The sequence below is a fragment of the Cariama cristata genome, unplaced genomic scaffold, assembly GCF_000690535.1.
Source record: "Cariama cristata isolate BGI_N322 unplaced genomic scaffold, ASM69053v1 scaffold12527, whole genome shotgun sequence".
Classification (NCBI taxonomy): Eukaryota; Metazoa; Chordata; class Aves; order Cariamiformes; family Cariamidae; genus Cariama; species Cariama cristata.
Window position 1 is genome coordinate 1 of NW_009627114.1, and position 16279 is coordinate 16279.

Genomic DNA, 16279 nt, shown 5'->3' on the forward strand with positions numbered 1-16279 from the left:
TCTTGCGGGGAATATGGTGGGTCAAGACTTATTTCAAAGGCAGGGTTTAACCTCTCTCTCTTAATCATTAACAGTTGCTCTCGGATGGCATGTCGTGATTTGGACCTTCCCCTCTTTAGTGGCAGTGGATGTCCTTCAGCTTTGCATCTCAAATATTTGTTCGATGTTAGCACTCAGATCTGTGTGCCTTGGGTCTTGGGGTTAATTAAGTGCTGGTTGTCTTAAGGCAGCACTTGTGGGGAGTAGCACCTGACAATTTGGTGTGCATCTCTGGATGTTAAGGTATAGAAAAAAAAAAAAAAAATTGCCTCTTAACCAGCTTGCCTCGTGCAGGATTGCCGGAGAGGATCTTGGTCTTTCTCCTGTTCCGTTACTTGGCTGCTGAGTCACAGGGTAGGGCTGTGACTTTCTGAGCCAGGCAGGAAGTAGTCAAGTTTGTCATCCAAACCCACAGATTGAGGCAATGCAGTTTCAGGCTTCCATCTTATTAAAGAAGAGAGAAAGTAGTTCAGCATGTCTGTGACTTACTCCCTGCCAGGCATTATTTAAAACGCATTGCATCATGTTGCAGAGTGTAGAGGTGAATTAATACCATGTGCAACACAAAGGAGTAGGATTGGATGTTGCTCTTGCTGGCCCACACTTGTCCGGTTTTCAGGAGTGCTTCAGCAGTAAAAATATGTCAGGATCTAATACAGTGAGGTCAAAAGTCTAAGTAGTAGTAAGCTTTTTTCAGAGTGGTGATGTCATGAGAGTTGCAGTCCTACAGGACCTTTAAGTGACACGTAAGGCTTCCACTGAAAACTGTATGGCAGGTCTGTAATAGGACACTAAATAAGGTAGTTCTCTCTATGGCCAAACTTTAGTGTTTTAATCTCCATTCAGATTCTTGCAGTGCTCAGTGTTAACCATGTCTTGACTAAAGAGAAATGTGGCTGCAGAATAGCTCACAAGTACAGCTTTTGGTGATGAAGTTGGCTGTAAATAACATCTCTGGAAGTAATTTGAAGTTGGAGTAGTCTGCACTGGTGTTAAGAGTACCGCATTCCCTATGCAGAGCACAGGATCAGATAGGGAATAAGTGGTGATTTCTTGGACTTCAGTTGATAGTGAAGCTAGTACTCGGAACTGGCAGCGGCGCAGTGGGCTGTAACTTAGCCTTGAAGTAGGTAATAACATGTGCGTGCCTGGGAAAGCCAGGAAAGCTGATGTGTGTGATTTGTCTCCTAAAGGGAGACACTGACCTTGCCAGCAGATTAGAGTACAAAAAAAGGTTCAAGGCAACGCATGCATTAAATATCTCTCTGGTATTTGTGTGTTTGGCTAGCTCCATCACTGAGTACAAAGGTCTGGAGCAGACAGTGATACTGATGAGCTGTCTTGCGTTCAGTTTAGCATTTCCACAGTTAGACCTGTGCATGGGCTGACCTTGCTTTCTAGATGACTGAATTAATTGAGGCAGAATACATAATGTTGAGCTTGTGATGAGCTAAACGGCATCAGATTTTTACCCAGCAATAGCTCAGTGGGAAAACTGTTTCTTGAACACAGAAGTGAGGGGGTTTGCGAAATGAGCTTAAAAAAAAAATAGTGTGAGGAATGTCTGGAATGGCGCAGTGCTGTGAAACGCCCCCTTCTAAACAAAAGGGAAGGACTACTGGAGAGGTCACTTGTGCAGAATACGTAATGTTGAGCTTGTGATGAGCTAAATGGCATCAGATTTTTACCCAGCAATAATAGCTCAGTGGGAAAACTGTTTCTTGAACACAGAAGTGAGGGGGTTTGCGAAATGAGCTTAAAAAAAAAAATAGTGTGAGGAATTTCTGGAATGGCGCAGTGCTGTGAAACGCCCCCTTCTAAACAAAAGGGAAGGACTACTGGAGAGGTCACTTGTCAAGGATGTTTGAGTAATGTCAGACCTGGCAGACAGTCCCAATGGAAGCTCTTGCAGCCTGCATTCCTGAAATGCTGCCACCTTTGTGAAGGTGAACGAACAGTTCTTGCGTTGTACTGAGACTTCCTGTGAGCTGGCTCTGCTTTCCAAGGATAAGGCACCTAATGTTTTGTCACAAAGCCATGGTACTGAAAATGAAAGTAAGGCGTAGCAGGTGCAAGCCTCATAAGCTCTGAAAGGCCTTTTCAGATAAGTGGGGATTCTTCCTATTAGCCATTGCTCAGTGCATGTGCGGAGAGATAAGTGTTAGCATGGATGGGACTGATAACTGAGGAGTTGCAGGGATTTATTTCTATCTTATGTATTTACTGCTGAAGTAGCGGCAGCATGAAGGCCAGCTTGAACTGAGTTGTCTTGCTTCTCAGGTGAGCCATCATCTGTCAGTGTGTGGGTCTTACTGTAAAGCAGGCAATATCTAAAAAAATCTTTGAGCTGTCTTACACAACATGCTGTTTAGGGGCAGGACAACTGGAAGGGACACTTTAAAGCCAAGGGGACAAATCAAATGGCTACCCATGTTTTTAACATGGGAATAATTTGCTGTGGAGGAAAAATAAGTGTATGAAATTAAACACCCACCCCCTTGTACAAACAGCAGTATTTCTAAGATCTTGTCTTCTTAACTTTGCAGTAACTGCAGGGAGAGTCTGTGAACAGGGTTACCACCCACATTGGCCTGCCAAAAAGCCAGCTTCCAGATAGTTCTGCTTCTGAGCCTGAGCTTTCCTCTCTGCAGATGAGCTGGGTTTGGTGCCAGTCAATGGCTTACAGGCATTTCTATGACTTGATTTTTTTAAATGTAGCTGAGCTTACATAAGGCATTCCTTACTGCAGTTTTCTTAAGGAAAAGTGAGTTCTTAAGGAAAACATGAGAAGTGGGAGGGGGAGGAAGTATTCAAAAGCTTGTGGTGAATTATTTTTTTTCCCCTTATAAGAGGAAAAGCTATTCCTGTAAATACTCAAGGCAGTGTGTAACTATTAATGCAAGTTCTTAATTAGAGCTGTGACTGACTGTTTCTATTTCAAGATAGGTTACATTTGGCTCTGAACAGCTGCTGTGCATATTAAGAACTGTTGCCCTTTAGTCTTTTATCAGAAAGAATTCTAACTGATAGCAGAGATTTCTTGTATTAGGATTACGTGGCTGTGCTTATGTGGTGAGGTGACATTCCCTTAGATCTCTCTGGAAACAAGGCTTCTAGTTTTAGACTGTTTTTCCCACTTGGGTTGAGATTTCTGTCCTCTCAACATATGATTCCAACTGTCACTAAGTATAAAATGTTTTCGCAGTTGAAATAGTATGAAGTGTTGTTTTTGAACTGTTCTCATGATTGCAGGTGTTCCTACAGGGTATAAATGTCAAGCTGATGCTAGCGGTAGCAGTTGCTGCAAGCCGAGAGGAGTGCAAGGCTTGAGGTCGCTGGGGAGAGTGTCTGAGGGAGTTTCTGCATCCCTGGCACCCTTGGGATGTGTGGGAGAGGGACCAGATGAGAGGTGTTGTGAGAGGGGTGAGTGGGAGTTGGATGGTGCCAGCTGTGCCGGTGGCCAGTTCAAGCTGCTGGAAGCCACACACAGCCGGCCTTGAGGGAGCACCAGCAACCAGGGCCTGAAAGCAGGGAGTGGTGTCTGGGAGCGGCATCAGCAGGTTTGTGTGGCGATTCTGGTGGGAAGGGTGTGCTGGTGATGGGGCGCCTGCCTGCTCTGCTCACCTGCAGGCTTAGGCTGCAGCCTGATGGTCACCCCAACTCAACTGGTGACTGTGCAAGCCTACCCAGAAGCTTGAGGTCTCCAGGGAGTTAAAAGGATGACTTCTTTCAAAAGAACTACTTCATTAGTAGACTGTGACCTGCTGAAAGAAAATGGTGTCCATCTGCTGCAACTGCAAGGCTGTGGCTCAAACCCAGACAGGCACACTACAGCTTAGCTGTGCTGATGTCTCCACCCAAACAGTCCTCCCAAGGACTGGAATAGTTGTCCAGACGTTAGGTTGCAGGGAGCTTCAGTATCTGGAAGTCCCGCTGGCACATGAAGGCAGCAGTGGATGTCGTAGCTGCAAGCGCAACCATAGGAAGAACTCCTCAAACAAGTAGCTATGTTTCAAGAGGAGTTTAACGGGTGGTGCAGTATCCAGGGATGTGAGCAGGAGAAAGGTGATGGTATTGTGCTTTGTCCTAGACTGAGCCCTGCCTTAGTGCTGTGCAAGGGGAAGGTAAGCCTGAATTCAGCCTTGAGCTAACTGATGCGGATAACTCATGTGATGAGGGAGACTGGACCCTTGTCTTGACTTGGGGCAGAAAAACCTTCCCCAGTCCTCTGAAACGCTCCAGCATAACAGACGCGATGCTCTGGGGTTGAAGAGTAAAGAGCATGGGAGTAATAGACAGGATCCAGGAAAAGCAACCATGCAAACTTGATCTGCCCACCTAGCCACATCAGATCCGGTGCCACCAGAAAAGCGTGGATGGTATTAGTAATTAGAGATGCTGAAACATGCGTTTTCCATTCAGACAACTTCTCTAGAGAAGTTTGCTGCCTACCAGGAGCTTGCATTTGTGACATCGCTGAGAGGCTGCCGAGCCTGGTGAACCTGACAAATTGTCATCTGCTCCTACTATTCTGTGTAGGGTCTCGTGATGCTGCAACGAGGTAACTTAGGAACATCAAAAGAGACTATGCCCCTTGGAGCAATGTTAAAAGGATCAGGAGCACAGATGGTGTTCTCTGTCCCCCCAGTCTGAGCAAGGGGCTCAGGAAGGAGGAGATGAATTCGACAGGTGATTGCCTGGCTGCCTAGCTGGTGCTGTACTTGGATTTTTGTCTTGTGTGATCATGGATCAAGCTTTGACAAGCTGGGTCTTTTAGGAGCTGGTAGGATTCACCTGACCAAGTGGAGCAAGAGCACTTTTGCCAACAGGCTGGCCAGACTTTTAAAGAGAGCTTTAAACTAGACTTAGTGGGGAAAGAGATGGAGTTTTGAGTAACAAAGCACAGCTGGGGCTACTGATATATTACAAACCAACAGGGAAACAGTTGTGAAATGCCTGAAAGGAGTTCAGGCTTGTTCTGAAGAGTTGACAGGGTTGATAGCCCAACTGAAGTGTCTCTATACCAACACACGCAGCATGGGTAATAAACAGGAGGAGGTGGAAGCCCCTGTGCACATGGAAAGCTATGATGTAATTGCTATCCCCAAAACTTGGTGGGATGAATCACAAACTGGAGTGCTGCAGTCGATGGCTATGAACTGTTCAGGAGGGACTGGCAAGGAAGGAGAGGTGTGGGGGTTGCCCTTCATGTGTTTTAAAAAAAAAAATTGCATAGAGCTGTGTTTGGAGAATATTGATGAGCAAGTTAAAACTAAAAGTTTTAAACTGAGAGAGGGTAGATTTAGTTTGGAAATAAGGAAGAAATTTTTTGTGATGAGACACTGAAAGATGTTTCCTGGAGAAGTTGTGGATGCCCATCAAAGTCAGGTTGGGCAGTGCTTTGAGCAACCTGATCTAGTGTAAAAATTCCCTACCCGTGGCAGGGGCGTTGAACTTGATGATCTTTGAAGGCCTCTTCCAACCCACACCGTTCTATGATTAATGCTAAACTCCGCTTTTCAGGTGTTAAAGATGTCCATTCTCAAGATCCATGCCCGTGAAATCTTTGATTCTCGTGGGAATCCCACTGTTGAGGTAGACCTCTATACCAACAAAGGTGAGTCCTTGGCTGTAGATGTTTATTCCTTTCTTGTATCTGATAGAACTGAAGAGGCAGTCAAAAGTGTACAAACTGTCCTGTTCTAGCAGTGGAATTGTGCTTACTTTTTCCTCCATACATATAACTTGTTGCTGGGCTTGCAGGAAAACCCTCTACCTCATTCTACTGAGATGAATTTGCTGAGCTCAAGATAATTGTCCTGGACAGTGAAGGTTTCTTGAAGTGTGCTGCTTCTTACAGTCTAAATTTTGCAAGTGTTAATCCAAACCTGCCTTCCTCCCCTTGCCCTGCGTGTAAACTGGGATAGGACTTGCAAACTCAGCATTAACAGAGCCTTCAGTCCTGTCCTTAAGGAGCTGGTAATGGTCTTAGTTTTCAGTGCTCCCTAAACTCTGTATGACTGCACTTGAAGTTTAATTCTTGATTTGTATAGCAGTGACTTTGTGTAATGAAACAGTCTTCTGCTGCAGAGTTGAATCTTGGGTAACATTTCTTCTTTGCGTAAGTTCTCAGGCATGACTAAACAACTTGTCTAATTGGGTTTTCACATATAACATCTTATATTTTTAATTATTGTAGGACTTTCCCTTGGTTGGTTTGTTCATCCCACATCTGATAGGATCTGACAAAGGCATTGTGCAAACACATACCAGTCTGGTTTGGTGGAATGAGCAAACACAATAGCTGTAATACACTAACTAAATAGCTGATCTTTCTGCCTCAAAAGATTAATGCAGTCATTAAATGAGATTGTCCCTACTAAGCTCTTTGCTGTAGTGGGATAAGGGAAAGACTGGAGACTAAAGCTGGCATCTTGAACCACAGGCAGAACAGAGTCCAGTGTACCGATTTGCTTAAAGTTCAGCATCCTTGGCTGGAGGAATGGGCTGTCTGGGTGGCTGTCCTGTTGTTGGAAGAGCTCAGAACTCACAAAACAGGCATCCTAATTGTCCCTTCTATGCCATATCTTAGAATTTAAGAGTTTGCCTGCCAGACTGAGCTCAGAAGTACTCAGTGACTAAAGCTACCTTTTTGGAAGAGGAACGGATGATTTTACAAACTTAAAACACTTGAGATGCACAGTGAAAGAGAATGAGTGAGTCAGCTTGCTGTTGATCAGTATGAGGGGGATGCTGATGAATTGGTGAATCTGTAAAGGAGCAGACAGCCCTATCAGGATCACTGTGTAAGTCAGCAGAGATGTGGTTTAGAGGTTACTTCTGCCATCTTCAGGAATGGAAGTATGTGTTAGGCTGGCATGGTGTGTGAGGATGGAGAATATTTTGTGGGTTTGAATGTGCTAAGACAGTTTTGGTGGTTTTTTTTCTGTTCTAAACAGGTCTGTTCAGAGCTGCTGTTCCCAGCGGTGCCTCAACTGGCATCTATGAAGCTCTGGAGCTTCGTGACAATGACAAGACACGCTACATGGGGAAAGGTAAACTTGAATTTTGGTACACAGCTTGGCCCCTTACAGTGGCTGTGTTGCTGCATATGTTTATGTGAGACTCTAGCGGAGGACACGTGGGCTCCTGCACTGCTGTCCACATTGTGGCCAAGGCATGGCAATGAAGCAAAAGCAATGGAGATTAACAGTAAGGTGATGGCAGTGCATACCGCAGGTGGGCTGTGTGGTGGGGGCAGAGGTAAAGCACAGACTGCTGGGTTCTTCAGGGGGCAATGTGGAGAGTGGCTCTGCCTCCAGCAGTGCAGCTACATAGTGGTGGAGATGACTGTACCTCCGTATGTGGGTACGTGGAGCTCAGGCACGCCAGCTAGGCGATAATGTCTCTAGTACAGTATGCCCAAACATACTTTGTTACCCCTCTCCTGTTACCCTGCCTGTTGGTGCGTGTCAGAGTACAGCGTGCTTTAGTAGTGTGTCATAAGAGCGTCTAAACTACCTGCTCCAAAAGGCTTGGTGATCCTGCAGCTGGTCACAAGATCTCTTCACAGACCGTATTTTTCAAAGAACTGTTAAATGTATCTACTCTGGCACTACAGACTCCTTAGACTCCAGAGTGTTAAAACCTGAATCTGAGGTTTCTACCAACTGCTGACCACAGCTAACGTGCAGCTTTACACTGGTAATCATGGAAGATAATTTCATTTCAGACTGCATAATAGCTAAAGCCACTTTAACTTTTTGTCTGTCATTATAGGTAGCCAGGATACTTAAGTTTGTGTTAATGATGTAACATTTCAGTTGCCTGGGGACGGACTGTATGTTCTGAAAGGAAACTAAACACAGCAGTGACCAGACTGGCTTGGGAACAAGTATGGGGGAAAATGAATAGCTGTATACAAGATGTTATTACCTAATAAACATACTAATAGTAATTCTTATGACTACTCTGAGGGCTCAGACAGTCAGGACTCCTTTTTAGTTTGCTTGTGTAAAAGCATTGGTGATGCCTTCCAGGTATATGCCATCAACTTAACTTTGGGCTGGGAGAGAGAATTGGCTTCAAACTCTTCTGCCGGTCAGGTGAAAGGAAGCTGAAATGTTTTGTGCCTATTAAGAAAGAGCAGTTAGAGTGGGGTAACTACTGAACTGAAGTTAGCCTTGTCTGAGAAGATTCATGGTTGTTATTACTGTAGCACAGAATAAGCTCCTAGATGACTGAATATCCCAAAGAGCTGAAGAGCTTATGCTGTTTACCTAGGGCACTTTTCCTTGGAGAGTAAATGTGTGCTAAATGTGTGCGTGCTTAGACCTGTTAAATCTGATCCTACAGGCAGTTCTTTGTGGCACTTAACTAGACAGTAGTCTGAGCTTCCATGACAGGCTGTCACAGCTGAGTGTGTGTCAGCTGGGGAGTAACATGAGTTATGAAACAATCACAAAATGAGATGAGTTGCAGATAGCTGGTAGGTCTTTTTGTAATATACATCTGCAAACTTAGACCATTTAAAAGGCAAGTAATGTGGTTCAGGGTGCACTTTAATTAGCATTCACTAGTTCTGAAGCTTATGTCTTTGGAAGTCTTTAAACCCTATACAGGGATGACAGTACTCCTTAAGCTAATATTGGTAGCTGGGTAACGATGGTCTCTGCTTCTGGGGAAGAAGCAAGCTCATACTGGAACTACTGGTTGACACAATGGTGGGTCCACATAGATTAAAAGGATGGTGCTGTCTTTGTGCTTTATTCGCTGTCTGAAGCCAGGAGCAGACAATCAATTTCTGTGCCTGCATCCAGGTACAGAGACAGTGTACTTCGGCATTGTATCAAGTGTAAAACATGTGCTAAGGTGATGCTTTAGCAAAGTTATGAAATGATAGAAGATAGTGAAATGCCTGAGCTGCTACATGCTTGACTTCTAGGGAAACCTTTTTCTTTACCCTTGCTCATCCATCCTATGAGTGAATAGGAGTAGCCTATCCTAAAAGCTTTTCTAAATGCTGTCATTCAGCCACTTGAGATTTGGGTCCACAAGGGTGTTTGTGGTAGTACAGAAACCTGGGTGGAAAGACCAAATACAGCCTCGCTGGCTGATGCACAGCTTCCTCTACCCTTTGAACCCTTTGTTTCTAGTCTGCTGCTCGGCATCAGACACTTGCTGACTAGTAGGTCTGTTTACCTGTTTGTGTCCTTTTCTTTTTCTTGCATGACTGGCTTTGGTTTTTTGGCTGTGAGTCTTCATCTCTTCCTTGATTCTCTTGTCCGTTTCGCTTCTGTCAGGTGTATCCAGAGCTGTTAAATATGTTAACGAGTTCCTGGGGACAGCATTGTGTACACAGGTAATGGATGTGCTTTCAGTGCAACCTTGTCACTTGGATGAATTTTTCCAGTGCATGGTCTTGCAACTAACATTGCAGCAGGCATTCCTAGATGATGCTTACTTCATGCAACTTCGTTCAGTCGAGATGATCTCTCTGAGTGTTCAGATTTGCTGTAAGCTCAGGTTGGATTGGGCTTTGAATAGCATGAGGTGGTATTCTTGAGATTTAGTGTTACTGAGATCACCTACTAATGCCTGCATAACTAGTGTGGTTGACCAGTGTCTGATTTGTTTGTTCCTTCCAGGTGTCTCAAAAGCTGTTGAGCACGTCAATAAAACAATTGCACCTGCACTGATTAGCAAGGTAGGAGCAATCTGTCTTTTGCTAACATCAGCTAATGCCAGTCCAGTGTGTCCTAACTGACAGGTTGTCTCTCAAGACAGTTACCGGAACTGTATTACGTGGGGGGGATGTTAGGCTGTGTACTGGAGTGCATGTTAACAAACTGACTGAGAGCAATTGCTTTATTTAATGGCTGCGTATCTTAACACTTAATCAAAACAATCTCTAGCAGCCTAGTGTTGTAGTGTGCAAAAATAGTTAAGCACCTGGCAACCTCAGTGCTGTGCAGTTAAGATACAAGCTGCTTTATGCTTAAAAGGGTGGCTGAATGATGGGGAGGGTCTGGGTTTTATCCAAGCTGGCTAATTTGGAAGGGAAGGTGAGGGGATCTTTGTAAAGTCTGCTGAAGTGACGTTCCTGTGCGCTTTGCAGGCACTAAGCCCTAGCTAGAAAGGATGGTGCAAAACTAAGTGGTAGTGCATAAAGTGATTGCACATTCTTAGCGACAATTCCAGACGTTACATACTAAGTTACAAATGGGTGTATGTTGTGAGCAAGCTGGTAGTCTTTGAGCTTGCACTAAAGGAGCAAGGGGCATAAAGTGGGGCTTTCTCCTCTGCCATGCCAGGCAGATAGCAGTGTAAATGTCAGGGAGTCAAGGGACATGATAGCCTTACAGCTCTGAATGCGAAGAACAGAGCGAATGTGTCCAATTTACCTGTCAGCCTTGGTCTGCTGGAAGTGACTGGAGGATGCTGCTGTGTGATAATGATAAGAACTAGTCTCTTCAGCTGTTGGTAGTTGCCCTTAAGCAAGTCTTGGTGCTTGCCAGGGAAACAAAAATGCAGTGGGTAGGTGAGATTTTGTAGAGCTATTCTTGGTGTCAAGCAGTGCTTTGCTTGCTTCTCTTCACAGAATGTCAACGTTGTAGAGCAAGAAAAGATTGACAAACTGATGCTGGAAATGGATGGATCAGAGAACAAATGTAAGTGGGCTTTGTGTTGCAGAGAGGCGTGAAAAGATGCAGATTGGTTTATAGAATTCTGGCTTGCCTTATCAGAAGCAATGGGCAGTGCATGGCAAATGCTGTGCAATTCCGTAACCAAGACCATGGCGCTGGTATTGTTGATTCTCTTTATGAAGACATAACACTTCTGTAAACAATTTCTTCTTATTTCAGCCAAATTTGGTGCCAATGCCATCTTGGGTGTATCTCTGGCTGTATGCAAAGCTGGTGCTGCTGAGAAGGGTGTCCCCTTGTACCGTCACATTGCTGACCTTGCTGGAAATGCAGAAGTCATTCTTCCAGTTCCTGTAAGTCCCTTGACAGGGCTAGCTGAAGACTTGATCTGACCAGGTGCTTCATGATGTCTTGTGGTCTTGGATCAAGTTTTCTAGAGAATGAAGAGTCTTAACATAAATGCTGTTATCGATTTACCCTGAAACATTCTAACTTGACTTTTCTGTGTGCTTACTCCAAGGCTTTCAATGTGATCAATGGTGGCTCCCATGCTGGCAATAAGCTGGCTATGCAGGAGTTCATGATCCTCCCTGTGGGTGCTGACAGTTTCAAGGAGGCAATGCGCATTGGTGCGGAGGTCTATCACAATCTGAAGAATGTAATCAAGGAGAAGTATGGCAAGGATGCAACCAACGTGGGTGATGAGGGTGGCTTTGCCCCCAACATCCTGGAAAATAAAGAAGGTAAGAATGAGCTAAATGTGGGAGGAGGCCTAACTGATAGCCAGAGAACAGAGACAATACCTGTCCAGTATGAATGGAAAGCAGGATCAGTAGGTTGTAGGACTTGCTGCTGTTTCTTTGCTCTGCTTCTTATCTGGACAAACTTTCCAAGATGCTGTGCTGGTGTGGTCCTGTATAGCACCACAGAGCTATTCCCTTGGACATCAGTTTATGCAGCTTGACAGGGTGGCTTTAGCTTCGGTGCCTCACTACTGTTTCATTCCTCTAGCAGCTTAAGGGAATCTTACCCCCTTCCACTTGAAAAGTGGTGTAGGAGTGTCTGCATGCATTGTAGGTTTCCCAGAAGTCAGTAGTCAAAGTTGAATGGAGTTGTTTTTCTGCTGACAAAGGAGGAAAACACTTTGAACTATGCCTGGTAATGTGTAGGAGTGCATGAAAGCTTGCCTGGGAAGTTGAGGCATTTGCTGTTTCCACAGCCAAACAGTTCTGTTGAGAAACCTGTGGGGGAGGGAGGTGGTTTGTCTTGTGGAGAGTGAAATATGTTTCTACAAAAACTGTGTCAGAAGAGCTGTTTTTCTGCCTCTTTTGCAGAAGTGGAGCTGCAAGTAAGCCAGTAGAATGCTAGAGCTCTGCTAAGTTGCTTGTTACTTTAAAACTGATAGTTATATTATTGTTGAAGGTGGGGTCTGAACTGCATTGCCTTTTCTGACACTGAAGATACTGAGGTAGCACCAGGAATTGGGGCATTTCTGAATCCTATAGTCGTATGCAGCCCTTGCTAGGTCTGTACCCTAGCAGACATCGGTGAAGATGACCTTGAATGACCATTACAGTCCAAGGAATCTGTGTTGCTGGCAGCAGCTGCTTTTGCAGTTTGTATTACATTAACATCTTTTAAAAAAAAAAAAAACACCCACACAGAAAAAACAAAACAAACCCAATTCCAAAACACTAAAAAACCCCAAAAAAAACCCAAACCAACACACCCCAAACAAAAACACTTCCTACTGTAAATAGCTGGCTGATACAGCTGCTTTACGTCAGGGGTGATTGGGAGAGTCTTGCTGGTCATGACCACACTGAATTTCCTTGCTTGGACTCTGCCAGACGGGGTAGCGTAGTGGGTAGTATCCAGAGACGCCTCCGGAGTTGTTCTGTTCCCTCTTCTGCATATAGAGGTGCAAGTGGAGAACAGGTAGGGGCAAAGAGAGGGTGCCCTGTGCAGAGGCAGCCTGTGTGTCACATGGCCTGTCAGGGTTTGGATGCTTACTACTTCCATGCTCAACACCTGATCCGGAGCTAAAAGGGATTAAAGTGCAGTCACTACTTCCTGCCCACATGCATAAAGCTGGAAGAGGATGTGCTGTCATCTAGTATTAAGCTTTCTGGGCTGATGGGTAGCTCAGTGTGAAGAGATTATAAATCCCATAGTGGTGTCTCGAGGATGTTACAAGCTAAAAGCAGTATTAAAGTAATGTCTTGTTCCAGGCAGTTCAGAAGTGGGAGAGTTGAAGAACCTTTTCTATGTGGCCTTTGGGCTTTCTGTAGGGGGTAATGGAGTTTCTTTGCCAAGTGAATGTACTATTGCTGGTAAACTAATCGCTTTGAAGTGAACGTGTTTGGTGGAAACTCAGAAATACCTTCCCTTGTTTCAGCGCTGGAATTGTTGAAGACTGCTATCAGTAAGGCTGGCTACTCTGAAAAGGTTGTCATTGGCATGGATGTGGCTGCCTCTGAGTTCTACCGTGATGGAAAGTATGACCTGGACTTCAAATCCCCTGATGATCCCAGCAGATACATTTCTCCTGATCAGCTGGCTGACCTGTACAAGGGCTTTATCAAGAACTACCCCTGTAAGTTGTTCGTCAACAAGAACCACAGTAGTAGTGGCAAATAGGGGTTGATTGCTGAAGGAAAGAGTTAGGATGCAGCCTCCCTTATAAGAGGGATCAAGAGCAGAACAAAGAGCTAGCCTTTTAGGAATGTTCTTAGAGGTGGGTAGCACTTGGCTACAGCACTCTGGTACTGCTGCGTTCAAACAAGACCTTTCAGAGTGGCATTGTCTTAAAGGTCCTTGTATCCCTCTACAGTGGTGTCAATTGAAGACCCATTTGACCAGGATGACTGGGCTGCCTGGAAGAAGTTCACTGGCAGTGTTGGCATCCAGGTGGTTGGTGATGACCTGACTGTGACCAATCCAAAGCGTATTGCCAAGGCTGTGGAGGAGAAATCCTGCAACTGTCTCCTTCTTAAGGTCAACCAGATTGGCTCTGTGACAGAGTCCCTGCAAGCGTAAGTTCTCCCCTCTTGGCTGTGCCAGGGAGGGCGACTGTCTAGAGCAAAGGCCGGGAAGCAAATAGGCATGGTATGAGGCTTCAACTCTTTTTTTCTTCTAGCTGCAAGCTTGCCCAGTCCAATGGCTGGGGTGTGATGGTGAGTCACCGCTCTGGAGAGACAGAGGATACCTTCATTGCCGATCTGGTGGTTGGTCTCTGCACTGGTCAGGTTGGTATCTGTAGCTGCTGTAGTTTGCCCCATTACTTCATGAGGTAATATGGTGATGAAGCCATGCTGCATCGCAGATCATAGAACCATAGAATAGTTTGGGTTGGAAGGGACCTTCAAGACCACCCAGTTCCAACCCCCTGCCATGGGCAGGGACACCTCCCACCAGATCAGGTTGCTCACAGCCCCATCCAACCTGGCCTTGAACACTTCCAGGGATGGGGCATCCACAGCTCCTCTGGGCAACCCGTGCCACTGCCTCACCACCCTCACCGGGAAGGATTTCTTCCTTATGTCTCATCTCAATCTTCCCTCTTCCAGTTTAAAGCCCTTGCCCCTTGTCCTATCGCTCCCTGCCCCTGTAAAAAGATGGGATCTGCTCTGACTTAAGGCAGGCAGACTTGATGTTTCTGAATATAGGAAGCTGATTTGTCTAATGGGAGTGTGGCAAGGGAACACGTTATCTTGTGTAAACTCACCTTTAACCACAATTTAAAAAAAAAAAAACAAACTTAGTCAACTCCGGTGGGTGTATTGGGATTTCCTGATACTGAAGCTGTCAGCAAAGGAACAATCTTAATTGCTCCCAAGCCCTATCCTGTTTGAGTATACAGATATTTAGAGCCTGATGCTGAAATAAAGCTTGTGATTATGCTTATTACTCTAAACACAATAGAATAGTTTTGTGTTGGCATCTGTGGCCTTATTTCTGCTATAGTTCTTCACTAACTTTCTGATTTGCCTTTCAGATCAAAACTGGTGCCCCTTGCCGATCTGAGCGTCTAGCCAAGTACAACCAGCTGCTGAGGTGAGATGCTCGGGGAAAGGGTTAAGGGTTAAGCCTGGCATAGAATGGATGCTCCAGTAACGAATTCAGGGCACAGCTTGGTCTTCTGCATGTCAGAAACGCTCTGCAGCTGAAGGACATACGCTGAGACTGGCAGAGGTGCCCTTGGGCTGGTGCTGTGTATGCAGAGCTGGCTGTAGGCTGAACGATGAGCTGGATGGGTGCTGTCTGTAACGGACACGCTCAAGGGGAGCATCATACAAAGCATCCTGTCATAGTGGATGTGAGACACCGTCCTTCTGTGTGATACGCATCCCTTGGGCAAGCATTTAAAACATTCGGGTGAAGTTTTGTAAGAAGGGTGATGCTGATGAGCGCAGTTAAACAATGTGTATAACGAACGTTGCTTGGTGGGAACTGGCTTGTGACTCTGGTAATATCTTCAGTGCCAGGTCGATCAGGTGATGTAGTGTAAGGTCAGCAGCTGTGCTAATGCAGGAATTCTACGCTGTCTGCTGACACTCAGCACTCTTTTCCCTTTCCGGTCAGAATTGAAGAGGAGCTTGGCAGCAAGGCCCGTTTTGCTGGAAGGAACTTCAGGAACCCTCGTGTCAACTAAGCTGTGGGGATCAGTCAACCCCTGTTCTGGTTTAAAGCACTAGTCATCTACTTAGATCACAATGACCTGTACTAGAAAGATAAGGGCAGCTGAAGGAACAAGACCAGTTTGCAGGTCCTCTTCCCCCTAGATGATTCCCTCACCTAGTGTTTTCACCAGCTCTGATCTGTTACCTGTAACGCTCCACTGCTTCTGTAGAACAGTCCCTGGGGGGGGTTCTGTGTATTAAACACCCTCTGGGATCACGACTGTGTGAGTCTGGGCATAAACACTTTAATTCCTTTCTCTGCCTGTCTGCTCTTCAGTGTTTGGAGCTGTGTGACTTGCAGTGCAGCAAGAGGTACCTGCAAACAGAAACAGTAGTGGTTTTTACATGTGATAAATAAATAAAAGCATCAAACAACCCAACAACGTGTGGCTTTGAGTTACCTTGGGGGAGGGAGATGGAGGAGCAGCGCTACCTACCTCTGCGTAGTCATGCAGGGAGCAAGAGCTGGACTACTGTCACGGCGGCTGTGGGGTGAACTTCAGTTGCTTTGTGACAAATAGACAAAGAATTTGCTGAACGTAGGTGCCTGCTCTCAAGAGATGGCCCTCGAGTACCTTTAGCCATTAGGAAGGGGGACTAAGAGCAAGTTTCCAGCCCCTAGATCAGTTGTGATCCTGCAGGGGACGAGAAAAAGCTCAGAGGTCTTCCCTTGTTTATCAAAGATTAGGTCTATCCTGACAGCAAGTGCTGTGATTAACCTTTATCATGGGCTGTTGCGATGTCTCCATGTCAGTCTTGTCACGGTATTACTGAAAAAAATTCAGCGATAGCCTTGGCTTTTAGCAAGAGGTTGGCCCAGGGGTAACCACGTCGAAGGGGAATTTGTAACCTCCATCTTGATCTGTTGCTACGAGAAGATGCAGCTCAACAGGATGCGGGTCGTTGCACAGT

At 45.5% G+C, this 16279-nt stretch overlaps 1 protein-coding gene across 3 annotated transcripts; it reads left to right on the forward strand.

Moving 5' to 3' along the window:
* The first annotated feature begins 5558 nt into the window (after positions 1-5558).
* Positions 5559-15747, forward strand: LOC104164864 (alpha-enolase). 3 transcript variants are annotated; one of them, XM_009704323.1, is made up of 11 exons: positions 5559-5656; positions 6999-7094; positions 9687-9745; positions 10640-10709; positions 10905-11038; positions 11206-11428; positions 13084-13281; positions 13519-13720; positions 13825-13933; positions 14683-14741; positions 15270-15747. In XM_009704323.1, exons 1-11 carry the CDS (start codon positions 5572-5574, stop codon positions 15337-15339), a joined length of 1305 nt encoding a protein of 434 aa, XP_009702625.1. In that variant the 5' UTR covers positions 5559-5571; the 3' UTR covers positions 15340-15747. The 3 variants fall into 3 exon arrangements, with proteins under 3 accessions (XP_009702625.1, XP_009702626.1, XP_009702628.1); XM_009704324.1 differs by lacking the exon at positions 9687-9745 and adding an exon at positions 9342-9400 and having other exon boundaries at positions 5566-5656; XM_009704326.1 differs by lacking the exons at positions 9687-9745; positions 10640-10709 and having other exon boundaries at positions 5566-5656.
* Positions 15748-16279: the final 532 nt, after the last annotated feature.

Coding starts and splice junctions, on each gene's coding strand:
- LOC104164864 (XM_009704323.1), top strand. CDS start 5,572: ATGTCCATTCTCAAGATCCATGCCCGTGAAATCTTTGATTCTCGTGGG. Junction 11,039..11,205: donor AAGTCATTCTTCCAGTTCCT/GTAAGTCCCTTG, acceptor GCTTACTCCAAG/GCTTTCAATGTGATCAATGG. Junction 13,934..14,682: donor TTGGTCTCTGCACTGGTCAG/GTTGGTATCTGT, acceptor TTTGCCTTTCAG/ATCAAAACTGGTGCCCCTTG.